The sequence below is a fragment of the Solanum verrucosum genome, unplaced genomic scaffold (assembly GCF_900185275.1).
Source record: "Solanum verrucosum unplaced genomic scaffold, falcon-dt-bn FXZP01000050.1, whole genome shotgun sequence".
Taxonomy (NCBI): domain Eukaryota; kingdom Viridiplantae; phylum Streptophyta; class Magnoliopsida; order Solanales; family Solanaceae; genus Solanum; species Solanum verrucosum.
The window spans coordinates 2,409,779-2,431,594 of NW_026020020.1; the positions used below are offsets into that span (position 1 = coordinate 2,409,779).

The 21,816-nt window shown below is 37.4% G+C and overlaps 1 protein-coding gene and 1 pseudogene across 1 annotated transcript; one reads left to right on the plus strand and one right to left on the minus strand.

Moving 5' to 3' along the window:
* Positions 1 to 208: 208 nt before the first annotated feature.
* Positions 209 to 21,639, minus strand: LOC125821026 (ABC transporter G family member 24-like). Its single transcript, XM_049500452.1, has 14 exons — positions 21,176 to 21,639; positions 20,914 to 20,990; positions 14,963 to 15,229; positions 14,092 to 14,155; positions 13,850 to 13,996; positions 13,613 to 13,647; positions 13,357 to 13,430; positions 12,127 to 13,058; positions 11,586 to 11,882; positions 8,712 to 9,203; positions 5,764 to 5,912; positions 5,388 to 5,677; positions 5,164 to 5,297; positions 209 to 456 (listed from the first exon to the last, which is right to left on the minus strand). Exons 1-14 carry the CDS (start codon positions 21,451 to 21,453, stop codon positions 300 to 302), a joined length of 3,393 nt encoding a protein of 1,130 aa, XP_049356409.1. The 5' UTR covers positions 21,454 to 21,639; the 3' UTR covers positions 209 to 299.
* LOC125821035 (uncharacterized) lies at positions 10,191 to 11,130 on the plus strand (annotated as a pseudogene).
* Positions 21,640 to 21,816: the final 177 nt, after the last annotated feature.

Here is a 21,816-nt window from a genome sequence, read left to right on the forward strand (position 1 = left end):
AAGTTAAATTTAAAACTGCTAGGAGGAACAGGAGGAGAATGTAATGAGGGGTGGATTACTTATTTCTGAGTTTGTCCTGCCGTCTAAATTAGAGGCAAATTAGTGGCAAAGTATAAAGGTGTTTTTCCTTCTTTTTTTTCATTTGTGCAAATAATGCAGGTCAATGTTGCTAAACGGAACAGAAGAGCTCAATAATTTCATTGCAGAAGATGAGGAGTTATATATATCAGCAATAGAGGATAGAATCCTATGGAGAAAATGATTTAACTACAAAGAGAAGTGAGATGAATTATCAATTCTCACTTCCTCTGGAAGCTTAGCATGCCAAAGAAAGCAATGATTCGACTACCTAAACCTATGAGCAGGAGAATGCACAAACATAGACTCCAATCATGAAGACTGTATCCCCAGCTCATAAGTGCACCGCAACGAGTTATGAGCCACACACCATAATACCTGTAATCACACAACATCATGATTTATTACGTGCATTCAAGTTTGAATTTGAAAATTGTACGCATTTTCAACTTTATACATTGTTTGTGGAAAATCATTGAAATAGTGATTGATTGATATCTAAAGTACTGCATTTTCTATGGATTACATTCGGTATGATGTTGTAGTAGTATTTTCCGTCATATGGAAGACACTCTAAGAGGCTAAGAATCTAAGAGAGTGAATTAGAAAATTCCACAAACCGTTAAAATGAGAATGGCATTAAATGTAACTTCGCAAGGCAACTGGACACAATACTTGTGAAGCAAAACACATGGTCTAGTCAAGGAGATGATGACCTTAAATTCTTGACATCATCACCTTCTACCTACTGAGATAAAATCTTTCATGAACTTATGATTAAAGGTCGCAGCTATAAGACTTCTTCTCTCTAGTATAGGTAGGGTCAGAGAACGATTCTACTTCTTGACATGAAGAATAAGAAGAGTGCCTAAGATAGTCTAGTGGCACGTGATCGGTGATGCATGAACATAGTATCAAGTCAAGCTATTAGCCCTACTGGACTAAATGCATTATATGCCCTTGCATTTAAAGCTGGCATCGGTAATTCCTACCGAATTCTGGTGCATTGGAAAAGAAGAAGTATGAATAGAGGCATCGCTCAAGCAACCTAACTGCTAATTTACGACTTGGTCATGTAAATTCCCTGGAGTTATGCACAAAAATATTAGTGTGGAAATATATAGCTGCAACTATTTCATCAATGGAAATTTGATTACAGCAGTGGTCATCAAGACGCAACTTTTGGTTAAAATCGAGAAAGATATAAAAAGAATGTCAGTCAAATGCATTTGTAAGAAATAAACAACAGACCTAGTATGACCCCACATGGTGGGGTCTGGGGAGGATGGGTGTACGCAGACCTTACTTCTACCTTGTGGGCTATAGAGGTATTTCCAATAGACCCTCAGCCCAAGAACAGCATTTTAAAACAGGTTTGGCGAATTTCGAAAGTAAAAGCTATGCTGAAAATATTGTAGAAAAGAAAAATATTGACGACAAAAATCACAAGGGTAACCAAGCAGCAATTCTAAAGATAAGTAAGTAACTGCTATCGAACTCGGTGCCCTAAAAACTGGAGAACAGTGTAAATAAGCACTTTTCACATCCACTGTCCACCAACTTAGATCAATGATATAGGCCCCCCTCTAGAAGTCCTTTTAAATCTCATAGAACCTATTCATGTTTTTTTCCTTCCCTTTTTTTAGGAAGGCATTGAAGGAGGGAGTACGGTGATAATCTTTATAGATGTGTTTTATTTCACAAAGAAAAGTTCATGCTTAATTATTAGGAATTCAAGGCACTATATGTTTTGCAGCTTGCCACTCATTTTACATCATCGTGCATCCATAATAAGGATAACTGAAAATAGGACTAAGATCAACAAGAAGGCATCTCTCCACTGGTGAGAGGTGGCCTCGCCAACCTAGGAGTATAGCTATTAGCTAAGCAAAAGAAGAAGAAAAAGAAAGAAGAACGAAAAAGGGGTCAAAACCCAACAATCATACCTACATGTATTTCTTATCTTATCCAAATTTTCTTTTTTTCTCGAAAGGAAGGACAATGCATATAATTGATTTTTGCTCTTCCTAAAATAAAAACAAAATTTCTTTCATATTTTGAAATTGGTAACTGATAAATCTCTTTCGTATTTGGCTAATCTTTTTCTTGGAGGATGTTAGAAGATGAATAGGTTTATACAATCCTATTTAGAATAGGAATAGAAATAGAAATAGTAAATAGTATCCTACTTGGTAAAAGATTATATTCTAGTGTCTATAAATAGGGTCTCAATGTAATAATGTAGGCACAACAACAATTCAATAATATTATTTTCCTATATTTCTTACATGGTACGATCTTGGTAGAGAATCAAAGAGCTTCCATTGCCGGTGAGTGGCTATTACCCATATATGTTGCCCGTCTGGTCAATGATTATGTTAGCAAAAGTCACAGTGCATCTTTTCGGTGACTATTTTTTCATATTTAATTTGTGTAGCACTATGCCATCATTCCAGTGACTACTTTTTCATATTTAATTTGTGTAGCACCGTGCCATCCTTCCGTAGACTACCTTTTTTTGCATATCTGAATTGCGTAGCACCGTGCATCTCTCCAAACTACTTTTTATATTTAATTTGTGTAGTACCGTTGATTTTTCCGAACTACTTTCTCATATCTGAGTTGCATAGCATCATGTGTCTTTTCAATGACTCCTCAGATTTGATTTGCATAGTTCCATTCGTCTTTCTGGTGACTCCTCAAATCTAATTTGCGTAGGGTTGTGCCATCATTCCAACCCTACCCGTATATTTTTTCTTTTTCAGTAGGGTCGTGCCATAATTCTGACCCTACCAATTTTCGGTGACTTTCTTGTTTAATATCGACTCATCTATTGATTCCAACATGATCCATATACTTTATACTAGATTTTGAGCGCTTTGTTGCTCATGGGGAGTTTAGTAGCCTTGTATGTTGATTATGTGAGTCACTCTATGGTCTGAAATAGTCTTTGCAAGTTTGGTTTGGAAAGTTCAACACTGTAATTTTATCACTCTGTGTTTTATCAGCACTATGCATCAAATTCAATATTTCATGAGAAATAAGCACATTGAGATTGATTGACATTATGCATCAAATCCAGTATTTAATGAGAAGACAAGCACATTGAGATTGACTGTCAGTTTTGTGAAGTCGACTAATCAACTTGCAGATATCTCACCAAGCCCCTCATCGATCCTCGTATTAATTACATTTGTAACAAGCTAGGTACATGAATTGTATGCACTAGCTTGAGGGGGAGTGTTAGAAGATGAATAGGTTTATACAATCCTATTAGAGTAGGAATAGGTTTATACAATCCTATTAGAATAGGAATAAGTTTATGCAATCCTATTTAGAATAGGAATAGGAATAGAAATAGTAAATAGTATCCTACTTGGTAAAAGATTGTATTCTCGTGTCTATAAATAGGGTCTCAATGTAATAATGTAGACACAACAACAATTCAATAATATTCTTTTGCTATATTTCTCACCGAGGAGAAAATTTTGGACCTCTATAAATTGAGGATCTCTTCTTCTTTACTTCACAACATCCACAATGTAGTCCTTAAGAGTTGGATGTTCTACTTAGGGGGAGAATTATCTTTCGATATTTTTTGTACCGAATATTAGTGAATTGTTCATATGTAGGCCAATTGATCAAATTGTACTAAATTATTATATCTTTCTTGGTATATTTCTTTTTGTTGTGTCATTTATCGTTGTCCAAGGTTTCCTTTGTTAGCTTTTGCATCACATTTGGTAATTACAATTCAATTATTAGAGTGAGGTTGAAGACAAGTTCAAGGTGGGCACATTTCTAGCTGCAAGATGGCAAGGACTTTTTTCTAAAAAAATTTACCGAAGTGCTATTCCATGTGGAATTTTCAACATTGTTGCTACTAAATCTCAAGAGATTAAAATAAGGATATTTTATAACCATTTTTAACCCATACGCATTTTTAACCTTATTTTTAAACATGGCAAGCAGCAGTCATATGCTGAAGATTATGTGAAGGAGAATCAAGTTTATTTTGACAGAAAATTAAGGCCAAGGGGAACAATTGTTATGTGTTTATCCTTACTTTCTTACCTTATTTGGATAGGATATTTTACCATTTTTAACCCATACGTATTTTAACCTTAGTTTTGAACATGGCAAGCAGCAGTCATATGTTGAAGATTATGTGAAGAAAGTGAATCAAGTTTATTTCGATAGAAAATTAAGGCCAAGGGTAACAATTATTAGGTGTTTATCCTGATTTTCTTACCTTATTTGGATTTTGTTTCTTCTTGAAGGTTAAAGCATTTACCATAGTTATTTCTTCTTTTCCGGGAAGAAAAATATAAATCTATTTCGTATTCGGCTGATTTCTTGAAGGAAAATGTTTCGGACGTGTATAAATTGATGATTCCTTCACACTTCACAACATCCACAACGAAGTAATTTAGAGTTGAAGAGTCTCTAGATATTTTTTGTACTCTTTTTTTTTCGTATGTAGGTCAATTGACCAAACCATATTTGACCAAACTATATTAAATTATTACTCCCTTTGTTTAAATTTGTTTGTTCACTTTCCATTATAATCCCTTTAAAAAATGTCACTTTCTATATTGAGTAACATTTTACGCCCAATATCCTACCTGACATATTCAAGACCACAAAATTCAAAGGGCATTTTCGTACATTACACGCATCTTTATTTTAAGACCACGAGTTTTCAAAGTCTTTCTTTTTCCTTTAACTCCTTGAAGAGTCAAACTAATATAAAATGAAATGGAGGGAGTATATTTTTTTGGTGTATGTCTTTTATTTTGTTATTTATCGTTGTCCAAGGTTTACTTTGTTAGCTTTTGCATGATACCCGGTTATTTCAATCTTAACACACGTCATGTCCCGCTCTTCCCTCCCTCCCCCCCCCCACCCCCACACGTGTGTGAGAGAGGGGGAGAATGTATACTTACATATTATATATACTTATAATTCAAACATTTGAATGGTCTTCAGTTAAGGGAAAGCCATGATTTGCACAACTAGAACTATTAAAGTAAAAGCGTTGAACCATACATAGCTCAATTACAATAGGGAATTGTCACAACATACCTTTCAGCATTTGCGATGACAAATGCCTCCAGTGCCCACTTTGGATAGCATAAATCTGCCAAGATCTTGAGGAATTTACCACCATCGGTGCGAGATGCAACGAGCGTCAAAACCACAGGAACAAGTACCGAGCACTATGTATAAGTGAAGCATGTTAGTCAGAGGTATGAAAAGAAACTAACATTGTAGAAATATGACATGTTTCACAGGGAATTCATGCTTACTAGCTGAGAGGGACCTGGTGCTAGGAAGATGGCGAATGTGTAACCCATTCCAGTCACACAATACACAAGGCACAGTAACACCACATAATTATCTGCGAAAGAAGATCTTGGGTTGCAAAAAAAGTAGAACATTGAAAGATATACAGCAGGCTTTATCACGGTGTTAAAATGATCTATTGTATCTTTGGCAACAAAATGAGCTATGCTACTAATGCCAGAAGCACTTTCTCTCCAATATTGTAACTTGTCCAATCCAAATGTCCTCAAAGCCGCAATTTTGCATAACAAAGCTGAAGAAGAATTATAAGAATTAAAAACTGAATCAGAACTTCAGGAAAAGAAATTATACTCTGAACTAGAAGGTTATTCAACTTACAGACAGCAATTATAGTGTGTGTATAGCCAGGTGCGCCAAAGCTTTCATCCCTCACTTTGGTTAGTGATCCTAAGCAAGCTCCAGCAACTAAGAGAATAAGATAATCTATTGCTTGCATTTTTGCTTCTCGTAATCTTTGCTTGCTTAACCTGGGATAAGTTCAAAAAGAAAAACATTATATGAGAATTCAACTGAAGCGTCAAAAAAGCTTAAGTTTGAAGCTTATTTTCAATTAAATAAATTTACCGATGCATCCAGCAGTGGCAGGTAAGTAAATACATGCTCACAACAAATAACATTTTCCAACAATTAAGTCAAACTTGACCTGCTCTGACGTTATAGCCCAATAATGACCTGATTTTCAACATAATTGTCGGAGGAAGTTACAAAATTTACAGACTTGCCAAATCTCCAAGTCTGATATCAACCTCAGTCAACTACACTATAACAACTTAGCCTCGATCCCAAGCAAGTCGAGATCAGCTCTACGAATCCTCATTGACCATGCCTCTCATTTAAGCTCATCCTAGATCTATGCTATACAAAAATATAATAATAATAATAATAATAATAATAATAATAATAACAGAAAAGGTCCAATATGCCATTAAAGTATTTGAATTGAGAAGATATGCTCTTTGTTAATAGTTTAGCTCACATATGCCCTCACCGTTCAATAGTTAGTCCAAATGTGTCCTTAATTTAACGGAAGTGGTCACTAACCTAATTAGCTGATTGATAAGCGAAAAAAGGGCCAAATATGCCCTATAAAGTATGTGAAACTGAACAAATATGCACTTTGGTTATAATATCCAAGAATGATACTCAATCAACGATTTTCTCAGATTTAACCAAGTTAAAATTTTAACTTTTTGGCTCACAAACCCCTTTCAACCCCACTCATTTCGTGTAACAATGTTTCTCCGCTGAGAAACCCAACTCTTGAGGATTGCAGTTATTCCGGAAATATATTGATTTAGACAATATAATTAAACTTTTAACACTAGATCTGGTTTATTTTATATAACATGATGGAAATTATCTCTCCTTAATTTAGGACACAAGTGTAGTGCAGGGAATACGTGAATCATAGTGAAAAAACTCAGAAAACTGAAGAGCAAAATTATAGTTATAAATTACAATTTTATCACCGAAGATATAAACATCTGTTACATTGATAAAGATTTTTTTTTTGGTAAGGGACATCGACATATTATTTGCATCTTCAATATGTACAAAAAATAACAATATTAACTTGAGCTGAACTTTTTACATTCAGATTTAGAAATTAGTGCTTAGCACTGATTGTTACATAAACATGTGTAGAAAGGAACTGTTGAATCTGTACATGTTAAAGAAATGTTAGACTATTAATGAAGGGCATATCTGCTCAATTTCACTACTGTAATGGCATATTTAGCCCTTTTTCCCTTATTAATCACCTTATTAGGTTAATTGGAGGCTCCAGTTAAATTAAGGGCATATTTGGACCAACTATTGAATGGTAAGGGCATATGAGAGCTATACTTTTAGTGAAGGGCATATCTTCTCAATTTTGAATACTTTAAGGCCATATTTGACCATTTTTCGTAACAATACTACAAGTTTTGTATATTTTCTACTAGCATTTAAATCTCAGATAGAACTAAAGACTCCTAGAAAACATAACCTAAAGAAAATGTACTGACATAACTAAAACATAGTCCCAACTAATAGGTAACAGATACATTAAAAGAAAAAAACCAAACATAATGCCTCTTTGAAATGCCTGAATGTGATTAGAGACAGTAATTTGACGAGGAATGATCAACTTTCTTAAATGCTAGCTGTGTGCAGACACAGTATCTTATACATAGGTCTTGATGACAACTTAACACAAGGGGTCTGTTAAAGAATGACAAAAGTCCCACATCGGTGGTTAATGAGATGGGTGGACTCCTTATAAGGCTTGGGCAATCCTCCTCCCTTTGAGCTAGCTTTTGGGGTGTGAGTTAGGCCTAAGACCTAATTTAACAGGGTCAAAAATAAGTAGACATATGAAGAAGAAGAGCGATGCGCTTCTTTTTTTTATTTCTTTATTTTGCACATATTTCTTTTTTTCCATTTCTTTACTTTTATGTTTGAGAAGTTGATTCATTGCCAACGGCTAGAAAAGTTTAATCAAGATAGATTCAGTTAACGACATATAATCCTAGGAACAACAGAATTTCCTTTGATTGCTACCAGATCAGAACGCTGGAATTTCTGTGAGGATCTTTGTTTGAGGGAAGAAGTGGATCTTATAAAAATTGACCGACCTTCATTTTGATGAAAAAACCTTGATTCTGGAAGATTCCTTATCTCTTCTTTTTAGAGTTTACTTCTGGCCACAAGCGGAGAATATGCAAATGTGTCCCAAACTACCTAAGTGTAAGGGTATGTTAACAACCATCATCTTTCTTTGTTTGTATCAACAAAATCACTACGGTTGTAAACTGATGCTCAAAACATTAGACCACTGTAGAAGATTCAAAATATTGCTCCTTCTTGCAGGCAGCTTCAGCTACACTTCTCCTCTTCAATGGCTTAAGATTCTATGAGGGTTATTGATCACGCTGGATAAATTGCTTGCATGCCAATACTGATGTAACTAAACTAAAACTAGATACTGGTCGTGATAACAGCAAACAGATAATGATATCAATTATCGAGCAATTCCAGGAAAATATTAGGTCACATAAATATGCAGGCCACTTTGTTTGACTTGGGTAGTGTCAAAATTAGTGAAAAAGTGAGCTGGGTAATGGGTATACAGATGATTTGGGACTCCAATTCTCAGATCAGTGGTTAAATACTTCAAGAAATTTTTTAACTTACCTATTTGTAAAGATATTTTCTATAATATTAATTCATAGTAAAACACAGAACAAACCCTCCAATTAAAAGAAATTGATTTCGCAAATATGTACCTTCCAATGAAATACTTATATTGCAGAAGAACATTTGGAGTTCTCCGGTGGGAGAGGTCCTTTGACCTCATAAAATTGTGCAGTATAATATCACGTTGGCGCTCCACGTTAGTCTTCATGTCTTGCCACATTTCGCCAGCAAAGGAATTTTCCTCTGTTACATGATCAAAAATTGCTTGAGTGTCAATGTTTAATTCCACTGGTGAAGATGCAAGCGCAGCAGCACTCCGTTGCATTTCTGGGGGCACAGAATAACCATTGTGAAGCATCCACAACACAGGAAGCTCCTTGTAGTTCACATTTGAACTGATGCTTGGCTTCACCAACCCTTCCAAAATATCTATGAAGTAGTCCGGAGGATTAACTCGTTCTGGGACCTCGATACCAAGGCCTGCAAAGTAGTCTTCAACTTTCTTTACAGGACCATGGTAGACTACAAGACCACCTTTTGCTAAGAGTATCAAATCATCAAACATGTTGAATAAGGTGTAGCTGCAACAGCAAAAGGTGATAATGAGAAAAGGAAATAATTAGCAGCCTAAGAAGTCCACTTCACTGTAATTGCAGTTCCAAAATTTATTAAAGATGGATCTTGGGCCTAACTCAACCCCAAAAGCTAGCTTAATATCATCATTCATCTCTAGGAAACACTTGCTACTACTGTGACGACAGGACATTACTGTTACTATCCTATATATGTTATGCAGCCAATAGGGGCTTGATACATACTAAAAGACATCAGGGTTGAAACGCCCTGGAATAGAGTTTTTGCTTTGTTGAGCCTGCTTGAGGTGCATCGAGAGAGCGTAGTTATTGACCTCAAGGGTTCTAAGCTGCACCTGGTACTGAGCCACCGACTGCTTCAGCTGATTCAACTCGTTCCCTCTATCCTCGAATTCCTTCTGACACTCATGCTGGATGGCAACTGCTTGCTTTAAAAAAGCATTCTCTTGTATAAGAGCTTCAAACTGCTGCTTGAGCATCAATTCACCCCCTGAACGTCCGCTTTCAATTTCTACTTTCATATTTTCTCTTTTAATTCCAATGGCACCAAAGGCAGAGAAGAAACCAGCAGAAAAGAAGACGGCGAAGGAGAAGAAATCCACCATCGCCGAAAGGCTCCGGTGGAGAAGAAGCCAAAGGCCGGGAAGAAGCTACCACAGGACGCCGCTTCCGGCGAGAAGAAGAAGAAGAAGGCCGAGAAGAGCGTTGAGACTTACAAGATCTACATCTTTAAGGTACTCAAAGTCTCAAACAGGTTCATCCTGATATTGGGATTTCCAGCAAGGCTACGGGGATCATGAACAGCTTCATCAATGACATTTTTGAGAAGCTGGGGAGCCTCTCTCTTCACGAGAGAGAATTAAAGAGGAAATATTTTTTTCTTTTTATTTAAAAACTATTATTTATAGATTCATAGAAAATTTTAGCAATTCATACTTAATTTTCTATTAATTATTTAATTTTTTAAGATTTCTTTTTGAATTTATAAATCTGCATGATCGGAACGGGAAAAGAGGAACTTTTGATCGGAGAAAGCTGAAAGAGCATTTTTTTCCAGCACATCATGTCTGCTATAGTGTGCGGGAAGAGATCGAATTTGTTTGAGGATTTTCAGTCGTCATTGTCATCGCCATATGTGCCACCGCCGGTTTCGAAGAGGATTCGCCGTACTTTTTCTCCGGTGAGGTCTAATTCTGATTCCGATCGTGTTTTTTCCAGTAATTCGATTGCATCATTGGCACTCAATCATCTTCTCATGCTTTCTCTGACATGGACAAGCAGTTGGTTGAGAGAGCACTTGAAGAATCTGGTGATGATCTAGATTCTGCTATCAAACGCCTGAATGAGCTCCGCTTGGGATCTGGTGATAATCTGGGGCCTGTGGCAGGAAGCTCTGGTGCTACGCATGAGTCCAGCAGCCAGGTTTTTACTGAAGTTGCGCTACAACTAACGGTGAGACCACATCTGCCGAGGATTTATCTTCTGCAAAAGTGGTGCATTTGCAGGGTACAGTATGGGTGGATCTTTTTGTTGGAGAGATCAAGAGTACGTCTAATATAGATGATGGTTAAGTCCGTGCTTCACGAGCTCTTGAGGCTTTTGAGAAAGCCATATGTGCTCGTGCAACAGAGGCGGCCTGTGGTTTCCAGAAGGAGAATATGATGCCCCAGCAGCAGTTTGAAGCTCTTATACAAGAGAATGCTATTTTAAAGCGAGCAGTTGCCATCCAGCATGAGCGGCAGAAGGAATTCGAGGATAGAGGGAATGAGTTTAATCAGTTGAAGCAGTTGGTGGCTCAGTACCAGGAGCAGCTTAGAACCCTTGGGTCAATAACTATGCTCTCTCGATGCACCTCAAGCAGGCTCAACAAAGCAATAACTCTATTCAAGGGCATTTCAACCCCGATGTCTTTTAGTATGTATCAAGTCCCTATTGGCTGTGTAACATATATAGGATAGCAACAGTAATGTCATGTCGTCACAGTAGTAGCAAGTGTTTCCTAGAGATGAATGATGATATTAAGCTAGCTTTTGGGGTTGATTTAGGCCCAAGATTCATCTTTACAGTTTTTTGTTGACTTCTGGGTTGATTTCCAATATATGATGAAAGCTAACTGCCTATTGCAGGAGAACTAAGCAAGGATTTCAGTTACAAGACAATAGAAAGCATATTCATCGATCAGAAGGGAATTCCAGTAGCTAGAAGAAGATCTCTTCTGTTTTAAAAATTATTCACTTAATTTATGGCTTCCTGACATTACAATTAGGAACTGCATGCTTTTGTAGTTATATGCTGCAAGATAACCTATAAACAGAAAGGATCAATGTAAATGTAGTATCAGTATCCAAGTCAACAAATTATGTGGGTTACCTTGGCTGGTGGACAACCATGCAGATATTGACTCCTTCAAGGGCTTCACGTCGAAGTGCTCTTAGAAGTAATTGAGAAGATGAACTGTCTAGTCCAGAAGTAGGTTCATCAAGAAACAGAAGTGATGGCTCCATTACCAACTCTAGCCCCACATTCACTCGTTTCCGTTGGCCTCCAGAGATACCTCGCTTCTCCACTGTTCCAACCAAGGAACCCCGCACACTCTGTAAGCCCAAGAAATCAATGACTCTCTCAACAATAAGAACCTTGTCTTGCTTTTGCAAATCTGCTGACAACCTTTACAAAATACAAAAACTCAACAAGTTTATCTTTTGAACCAACAGTACAGGGATCAAATCAACTTGAGATACAAGCCAGCAGTAGTCAATAGAACAATATGGTGATTTAGAAGTAACTGACAATTTTGAACTGTAGCCTGTGCTGATCATTATAACATGATTTCCAAGGAGATTTTTAAAAAATGATAAGATAATGAAGATTCCGAAGGACATAATATCTAACAGAACCAACTATTACATACCTGCACCTTGCACTGAACCATAGATTCTCCTCAACAGTCAAGTTGCCATGCACAATATCATCCTGTGGCACAAAACCGACGATTTTTCTGTAGGAACGGATTGGTTCTGATTTTCCATTTATAAGGATGGAACCAGAAATTGTACATCCAACAGTTTTTCCTGCCAGAGCTGAAAGGAGAGTAGTTTTCCCTGCTCCTGATGGACCCATGACAGAAGTAATACGACCAGGCATGATTTTTCCATTAACAGATCGTAACAGATGCTTCTTTTTTCCTTTCAAAGTAACAGTTAAGTCTGTAAAACCTATCTCAATTACAAGTCTTTTCTTGTAATCAGTATTTGTCGCCATTGAGATTACACCAGAGAAAGTAAGGTTGTTATTCTGCTGTTGCTGAGCTTTTTCTCTCTCAAGTTGTGCATATGCATACTTGAAGATTTGGCTATGAGTATGAATAGCTTTCCCTTTGGCCTTTTTGGTTTTCAAATTTCTTTCTTTGATCTCCAAACTGAATGATTCCGAACTATCAAAAGTTTGTTCTTCAATCTCATTAATCATCTTCATCAAGGGACTGGATCCTATTTCCTCTACTTCAGATGCGCTTTGCGATTTCTTGGACACTAAAGAAGTACTGTGCTCATGTGATGGATATGAATTACCATCGGTATCAGTATATTCCTCATTCAGTACTGTGACCTTGTCACTGACTGTGATATTTCGCTTGCGAGAAAACTTGCGAGAAAATTGCCCTTGCAATTCAACTGCATGCTTTTTAGCAGCCTCTTTTGCAGTTTTCCACCTTGCACGTGCCTGTATCTTTTCTTTAACAACTTTTGCAGCTGCTTCCCGGGATCTAGCGAGTCTCCTTTCTCGTACGGTGATGATTTGGTCCGAACAGTTGTAAATTATAAGTAGAAGTGTGGCTAAAGCTGCCTGCAAGGATGAACAGGACTTGAATCTCCTATGGTGGTATAATGTCTTGAACATCAATCAATGAAGAAGTTCAAATACTAAAGAGCGGAACCAATTTTAACTTCAGCACAGGGAAGGTAGCACAATAATTTCTGAAATTTTTTTATCAGCAGAAGGGTTATGGCAACAGAATAGAAAACTTTTATTGAAACCACAGTGCATTACTGAATCCAGTGCTCACTTCATATAAACCTAGAAACAGCAAGAAACTACGAAGGGATATCAGGTAGGCAGAGACTTGATAATAATCAAAACTTACTATGAGCATCGCCCCATATGCATGAATATTCTGACTTGCAGTGTTTGGATTGCATGAAGTCAACTTGAAGCATCCTGAAAGTCCATCAAGAGGTGAATGTTACATGAAGCAGCGACATTCGAGAAAGAATCTAAACTCATCCAACTGAAATATGCTTAATGGGAATAAAAATGCATTTGTTATTTATTTTGTATGAAAAGACTACTATTTTAACAATGTACTGAAAATAATTGGTCACCCTCAACCTGGAACTTACGTTTCTCAGCCGTAGAACCCGTGGGGCAGTAGTTCCTGTAATTTCAGGGTAAAGATTAGCCTTGAAAGGACATAAGAGGAGTAAAATTGATGAAATATCACGAAAAAAGTGTGATGTGCAAGTATAACTAAGTAATAAGGATTTCCTAAGGGATTTCTGTAACCAGATTTAAGCCTTATTTGAACATTTACAGCTAGATAATAACCGGACTTCAGGGTTTTTGAGATAAAATAGTACCCACTACTGCAATGATTCTTCTCCGTATTTGTTGGACAATATGATCCCGCAGAACAAAATACCTCTGAGCTGCTGCGAACATCAGACCAAATGTTTGCCCCACCACAAGTATGACTTGGCTGCCCAGGAGGTAATTGATAACTATATCTACAGACATACCAATAAACATGTTATGCAAACAAAAAGTGGGCAGTAAGATGTAAGAAAATCAGAGAGGCCTTGTATCAAGAATCTGAACTCACGGTTCGCATATTCCAGTATTCCTATTGAGTGTGGCAAGTGGGCAGTAGGAACCTAAAGGGCAGGCTAGAAAATTGAAGAAGATATCAGGCATCTTTTCTTTTGTTGAGAATCAGAAAAAGGTAATTATCAAAAAAAAAAATAGAAACTAAGACTTAAGAAGTTGAATATATGTAACCCAAATAAGTAAAAATTAGAGCAACACTTAACTATCCATGTAGTGCACGCATATATTGAAGGCAATGTAGCAAAACATCAAATTACTGGACATGGCACTACGTATGCTGAGTCAACAGCAATCCCTTTTATGGAACTTGTTCATGAAGGATGTCAATGTATACGTTAATTATATATATCCACAAAAAATCTTGAACTAAAATATCATCATCTAGAGACAGATTCATACATCATACCAGAACCTTAGCACAAGCAGTTCATGATAACCTTACCAGCTATTTTAACTAAGGATTCAGAAAAGGGAGTAAAATGTAGGAAACAACTGTTAGGTTATTAGTCCTATGTACAACCAAATAATTGGACTATCTTGTCTATTTTCCAAAAACACAACAATAGAAGCCTCCTTGTTCAACTAAAGCTACAGTATGCTAGTTATCTCTTATATTATTTTACCACAAGGCTACTGCAGACATGCTTACATACAAGATTTCACCGTCTACTCACAGGAATCCAGAAGCTAGTGATTGATAACTTCCTTGATACTAGAGCATAAACGAAAAACAAGTCCTTGTAATAACAGAAAAATTAACTTCTAAATTTGTAGTTTTCCCTCACAAATGGTTGAAGAAGAAGCAATTGATAATATTGTTTTTTGATTTTTTTTCGAAAAGCTGATAATATTGGTTATATACTTACGTATCATACAGGTAAGACCGTGAGGACAGAAGAAACCCTCACAGCAGGACTGACAAGCAAGAGTTCTCGCTGGTATTTCTCTAGAATTCCTCAAGTCAGGGTTCTGATCTGAGTTGGTGCTACAGGCCCATCCTGGTTCACAGCCTGGAACCCAAGAGGTCAAATTACAGTTTCTGTTGGGCGTTAAATAATTGGACCCTGATGTTATGGTGTTACTGAAGTAGGAACTAATTTCTGCAGCAGTACACAACCTTCTTTGAATATCCCCTGTTCAATATATAACTTTCATCAGATCTTTGAACTGTACTGTAGCCTGAAGAGAGTGAATAATGGCACAAAAGTTTAGCAATAGGAAAGAAAAAGATGTCAGATCCAGTCTGTTCCAGCATCATTTTCACTTCCATATAAACAAGATGACGAGAAACAATAATATAAAACTCAGAGCAAAAAGAAAGGAAAAAGTGCTCCAGTTCAATGAGCTGAATTGGGTCTGATTCAGCACATAACATCTGTTGAGAAAAAATGGCACACTAAATAACTGTCACCTGACATGAAAATATATATAAGATCAATCAGGTTAATCTGAACCTAACTAAATCTATAATTTCTAAAGAAATATGTTAAAGCATATATTAACAATAGGATGTATGTTGGTCTAGTGTAGTTGGTGGTGTCGGTCAAAAGATATGACAGAGAAAGGTTCCAGCATGCATTTGGGCGTTGCGCCCTGACTGAGAACGTTGCTGGTAGTTGTTTGAACACCTATTATTGTTGATGGCGTTGGTCCGCGTTTGAGAGCTGGACTTTTGAGCAACAGCAGCAGTAATTGGAGTGGATTGAGGCGGAGCATTGTGTTTGAGGAAAAGCTCGTGATCGCTAAGCTTTTCAAACAGTTCAGCATATGAAATTGGGGTGTCACGTGCTCGAATTGCTGCAGAGATTTCGCGGTATTCTGGTCCAAGACCAGTGAGAGTCTTGATAATGAGTTCGGCATTGGTGACAGGAGCTCCAGCAGTCGCAAGCTCATCACAGAGAGATCGAACTTGGTTGAGATAGTCTGTTACAGGTTGACTCTCTTTTGTGAGACGAGCGAGGCGATCTCGCAAGCTGAATATGCGAGTTTGTGACTTATTGGCATAAGCCGTATGGAGGGAATCCCAGGCTGCTTTGGCTGTGGTTGCAGCGGCTACAATAGCAGCAAGAGTGGGATCTACTGATGCTAAAATTGCGTTTTGGATTAACTGGTCCTGACGAAACCAATTTACATAATCGGGGTTGGAAATTGTCAGGTTGTTGGTGGTAGTGGTCTCGGCAGGAGCAGGGATAGTACCATCGAGATGACCATAAAGATTGTGTCCTCTCATGAGCATGGACACTTGGGCCTTCCACAAGGAGAAGTTATGGCTGCCAGCAAGTTTAATCGGAAGCTGGGTAACCGAGTTGAATTGAACAATGGTGGTAGTGTTAGTTGCATCAGAATTGGTAACTGAGGGTGCCATTGGTGGTGGGTGGGTAATAAGGAACTTAGAACTCTGGGAGGAGAAGAAAAGCTCTGGATCCCATATAAAGGTTTGAGATATAGGAGAGAAAGATACTTTTATTCACGTACAACCTTCTCTTTAAATAGAGCCAATACAAAACTGATAAAGTACTATTAACAGAAACCTAGTTTACAGGAAACTATTAAAGTCCTAAATAGTAAAGATGACTAACTACGTATATCATCATATGGCTGAAATACAGGAAACTAATAACAGACTCCTAAACAAAAGGGTAACATCTATTATCTCTTAATACTATGATCATCATCTTTTGTGAATACACAGTTACCCTTTTCTCAAAAAAAAAAAGCATTGAGCTAGGAGTTGCTTAGGGGTGTCGTAAGGGTGGATATTCTCGCTCCTAAACCCATAAGTTTTCATTTAATTTGTTGATTTTAGCTAGAAATGGGTTTCTTGGCCAAGTTTGATAGTTGGGATGTTTTGGCTTTGATAAAGCTTAGATTGTGCCCATTTTTAGGGTACAAGTTCCTTGAGCTAGTTGGGACCTTTTTGGCGGAGTCAATTTCGTGATTCCTTGAGTGGGTCCCACAATAATTTTGGCCTAATTTTAGACCTGAGATTGATTGTTGCATTATGAGGGTCAAAATGATCGTATTGACACCAGAATCACTATTTTGATAGTGTGCCATTGTTTGGAGGCTGCTCGAAAGGGAAAAGCATCGGTTCAAAAGTTTGAAGCGTGCGTATTCACTTCTGAGGCAGGTTATGGCTTACTATCCTTAGACCTTGCTTGTTGATTGTTCTAACATGATAATTTGCTAAGTGTCGGGTTGATATTTAGCATGATTCCTTGTTCTTATCGTTATTGAATTGATTTGGCCTTATTTTGGTTACTTCGGATAATTGTTGTCTTGATCATGATTAGTTTGACGTCTCGTTTATTCCCAAGAATTGTGAATAGGCTATGATGGCCTTAGTATTGATGTTATTGAGCCTTAGCATTGGTTTGGCTAGTATTTGCCTTAGAGGTTGGCTTTTGTGGCCCGTGGGACTTGATTCGAGAATGAAAAAAGGTTAGATACAACCCTTCAAGCTAGATTGTAACCTTCAGGTAGCCCTGTTAGTACATGTGACCGGCTAGCTCTAGCGAGATGACTACCTAGACTTGTTCAGGTCCCTATTCCTTTTTGTGATATAGTTGATCCGAGGTGAGATTCCAAGTGGGGCTAGTTAGTGTTGTTGTTATTCCGACGTAAGATTCCAAAATATACTAGGGTTCTATACAGATGATCCGATGTGAGATTCCAGTAGCAGCTAGTTTTCTTAATCATTTCGATGTAAGAGTTTCTAAGGATTTCTGATGTAAGATTCCAGACAAGTCTAGTTATTTTGATGTAAGATTTTGGGGTGTGTTAGGTTTCGATGAGGCTTTCTAATGTAAGATTTCGGGAAGGACTAGACATTCCGATGTAGGATTCCAGGGTGTGATAGGTTCCAACAAGGCTTTCTGATGTAAGATTCCAGGGTGTGCTAGGTTCTGACAAGGCTTTCCAATGTAAGATTCTAGGAAGGACTAGCTATTTCGACGTAAGATTTTGGGAGATGTTATCCCGATGTCAGATTCCTAGAAGGTGTTGGTGTTTATTACTAAGTTGTGCCTTGTAGTGTAGCTTTTGTGTGTACCTGCCGAACTTATGGGGTTTCGGTCGGGTTATTGATTGTCTAATTATTCCTATGATGCTTTGTTTGTGCTTTCTAGGCTTATAGGGTCTAGTTAGGCTTTAGATAGCTTTCTTGCATTCGTCGTTTACCTTAGTAGCTTTATTATGATTCATGCCTAGCTATGCCTTTATTGTTGCCTTATTACCCTATTATTTACTCACTTATTATTATGTTATTGTAATTTCGAGTTTGGTTGGTCTTTGATGCCTACTGAGTACCCGTTGTTGTTTTGGTACTCATGTTGCACTCAACATCTTTTTCCCTTACAGATTCGAGCTCCAATCGACTCTATTGATTCCTTGTGTTGTTGTAGCTGGTATTCCGAAGACTAAGGGTGAGCTTATTGGGGTTCGTGGTTGACTCGTCTTCTTATATGTATTTCTGACTAGTCTTTTGTATTTCGAGATAGTCTGTATATTTCTTGTATATGTCGGATTTGTACTTGGCCTTTGGTCGTAGCTTTCTCAAATCTATTTTACTATGCTTCTTTTTTTTCTTCGGCTCTCGAGGCTTGTTAACGTTGGTACCAGGCTAAGGGTTGGCTTACCTGTTGATGGGATTTAGTAGGTGCCATCATGACCTGAGTTTTTAGGTCATGACAGTCTCATATCATATTGGTGTGGGGTGGATGAAACGAAAGCTCGTATTAGAGTCTTGTCTGATAAGAAGGTGCCACCAAAACTTAAAGACAAGTTCTACAAACAGGTGGTTAGACAAACTATGTCGTATGGGGCAGAGTGTTCTCCAATCAAGAAGTCTCACGTTTAGAAGATGAAAGTTACATAAATGAGGATATTGCAATGGATGTGTAGTCGTACTAGGAGAAATGGGATTTAGAAATGAAGATATCATGGACAAGGTAAGAGTGGCCCCGGTGGAGGACAAGATCCAGGAGCGATGCCGAGATGGTTCGGACATGTGAAAAGGAAATGCATGGATGTCCCAATGAGAAGGTGTGGGATATTGGCTATGGATGGTTTCAGGAAAGGTAGAGATAGATCGAACAAGTATTGGAAAAGGTAATTAGACCAGACATAGCACAATTTCAATTTACCGAGGACATGACCTTAGCTAGGAGGTTGTAAAGGACAAGGATTAACGTAGAAGGTTAGTAGGTAATAAAATATTGTTTTAGTTATCCTTCCATACTAGTAACCATAATATTACTCCTTTAGTTTTATGAACTTCGACTATTGTATTATTTTGGTGTAGTTATTGTTCCTTTTTTGAAAACAGTCTCCCTACCTCCCAAGGTGAAGTTAAGGTCTAACACGCTATCCTCTCCAGACCTCACTTGTGAAATTACATTGGGTGTATTGCTGACACGTGTATCTCACATACATATATACATGGATACATATCTCATCTTCTTCCATGTTCATCGCTTACTTTGAGTTTGAATAAAATTTTAACTCAAACCACCTTAAATCTCCATCAAATCACCCCAAAATTGAGATTCAAACTCCTTAAGATGTACCAATCTATTCCAACATCCACTCAAAAAAAAATTGATTTTGGAAACCCTAACTTCCAAACTCAAGCTTAAGTGAGCTTCAATGGCTTTCATTGGAGTTTTTGCTCATTATAATTTAAGGTTTTCTAATGAAATTTTTGTATGAATTTTGAAATACCAATGTTTAATAACCCAAATGCATTTGAATTGGTCCTAATAATTACAGGTGTGAGTGTGACTGGAGGTGTGATATTCTTTTCATTTTTATGGTTCTTCAAATAGCGAAGATTGATGCTAGTTAGATGCTCGAGAGCACAGCCAATAGAGAATACAACAGTGCAAGTAAAGAGGACAGCTTGCTAGTAATATTCAAAGGCATTGAGAGCGGATCCTAGTTGTGGACAAAAATACAGGAGCATACAAGAGAAATAAGTGCTTCAATTAAGGCTAAAAACGTGAGAATAAGGCAGAAGCAAGAAACAAACAGAGAAAAGGAAGCTTTAGCCAAACTTTGTAATTAAAAAAAGGAAAGGATTTAGCTATTAATAGCAATTTATGAGTTCGGATAATATTGGTTGGTTTTTACTTTGGGCTGCCAAACTGGATAGTTCACTCAAAATAAAATAGGACAAACAAGAAGAGATTGATATATTGTATCTTAAAAGCCTAATGTAATCATATACAAGATTGTATATCTTGAACGGTTTAGATGCGAGGGAAGTGACAGTCCGCGGAGAAGTCTACGGCCTGAAAGTTCGCTCTGCATTCTGCAATAACAAATAAATTTCCCTTGAATATGCCACCTAATTTATCTAATTGTTCCATAGTTAACTAAACTTGTTTCGCCCATCGAAGGAGTGAATCCTAACATGGTAATCACAGCTTTATTACTTGATTAGCTAATCCAATCTTATATAGCATCAAATACGAACAAGAGTGACGATCTAACAAGGTGAAAGCAAATGCGACCACTGCAAACTTATCATCAAAAGAAATTACTATAAAAGCTGACTTTATTTCAAAAGCATATCAACAACACCACTAAGTGATGTACATGAATAGAATAATTTGATGTTAATTGTCCCCTTTATTTTTTCCTGTTGTTGATAATTTATGCCAGTAGTCTCATGCTGCTACCTTAAAATCACAATTGCAAACTCACGAAAGAAAAAAAGGAACACGTAGTAGATAAAGTCATTTTGCCGGAGGTCTGAAAGGACTCTCTCTAGCAGTTGCTTCATTTTGTGAAAATAGAATTTGAAAATGTCAAATACCTTTTGTTCTGGTAACACAAGCACTGAGAAAAGCGAGATTAGATGAGTAATTGAAGGCATGGTTCCATTCTTCATCTCTGCAACACATCATATCATCATTAAGGATAAGCTACATATCCGAGAACATAATATATATAATGAATAAATTGGACCAACAATTTGCCTTTCTTACTATAAATATATATTTCACTTTCCCTGTTCTCTCTTCGTGATTCAACTCCCCCTTCCCCACACAAAAAAATAATAATAAGCAAATATTTACCGATTTAGAATGCAGAATTTGAATTTATCCGAAAATTGGTTGTCGAAAAGGCCTAGCGTCAGATTGTATATACGGTTATATACAGTTCGAGTAACTAAATCAAGCACAGCCGGATTATCGAGTTGTGAAGCGGTGCCGGCACCGTTGACTATGGATTGACTCCAAACAAACTTGACTGAACTGAACTGCAAATTCACTAAGCTCACCAGGAAGACAATGATGGCGAGTTGGAATGTGGACGTCGGCGACTTTCTCCGCCGCCGGTGAGTCTCCGCCATAGCACGGTCAGATTAGGGGAAGAAAAGGAAAATGGTGAGAAGTCATGGCGCCTGTGAATGATTAAAAAGAAGGGAACTACAGAGATAGTGGGTCCCATTTTCTGCATTTCTCTTGCGAAGATGACCATGTCTGACCATGTCTTGGGGACTGGGGGAGCATAAAATATTATTCTACTTCCGTTGAACATACCAAACCACCCTTCAATTTCCTTATTTTATATCTTTTTTAACTTTTTTGTTTGACCAAGGCCGCCGGCAAAGTGAAATCTCGAGTATCTTTAGCATAGTTTCGAGGCAGACTAAATTAATCATACCAAAAATCCTTTTGGCATGATTTGGCTAGAATGGTAAAAAGACATGTTT

Bases quoted from the DNA above. Each gene is read 5' to 3' on its own strand.
- LOC125821026 (XM_049500452.1), bottom strand. From the start codon at position 21,453: ATGGCGGAGACTCACCGGCGGCGGAGAAAGTCGCCGACGTCCACATTC. The intron at 14,156-14,962 runs GTAAGTATATAA...TCAATTTTCTAG, and splicing joins CGGTCTTACCTGTATGATAC to CCTGCCCTTTAGGTTCCTAC. The intron at 13,431-13,612 runs GTAAGTTCCAGG...ATGGACTTTCAG, and splicing joins GGGTTCTACGGCTGAGAAAC to GATGCTTCAAGTTGACTTCA.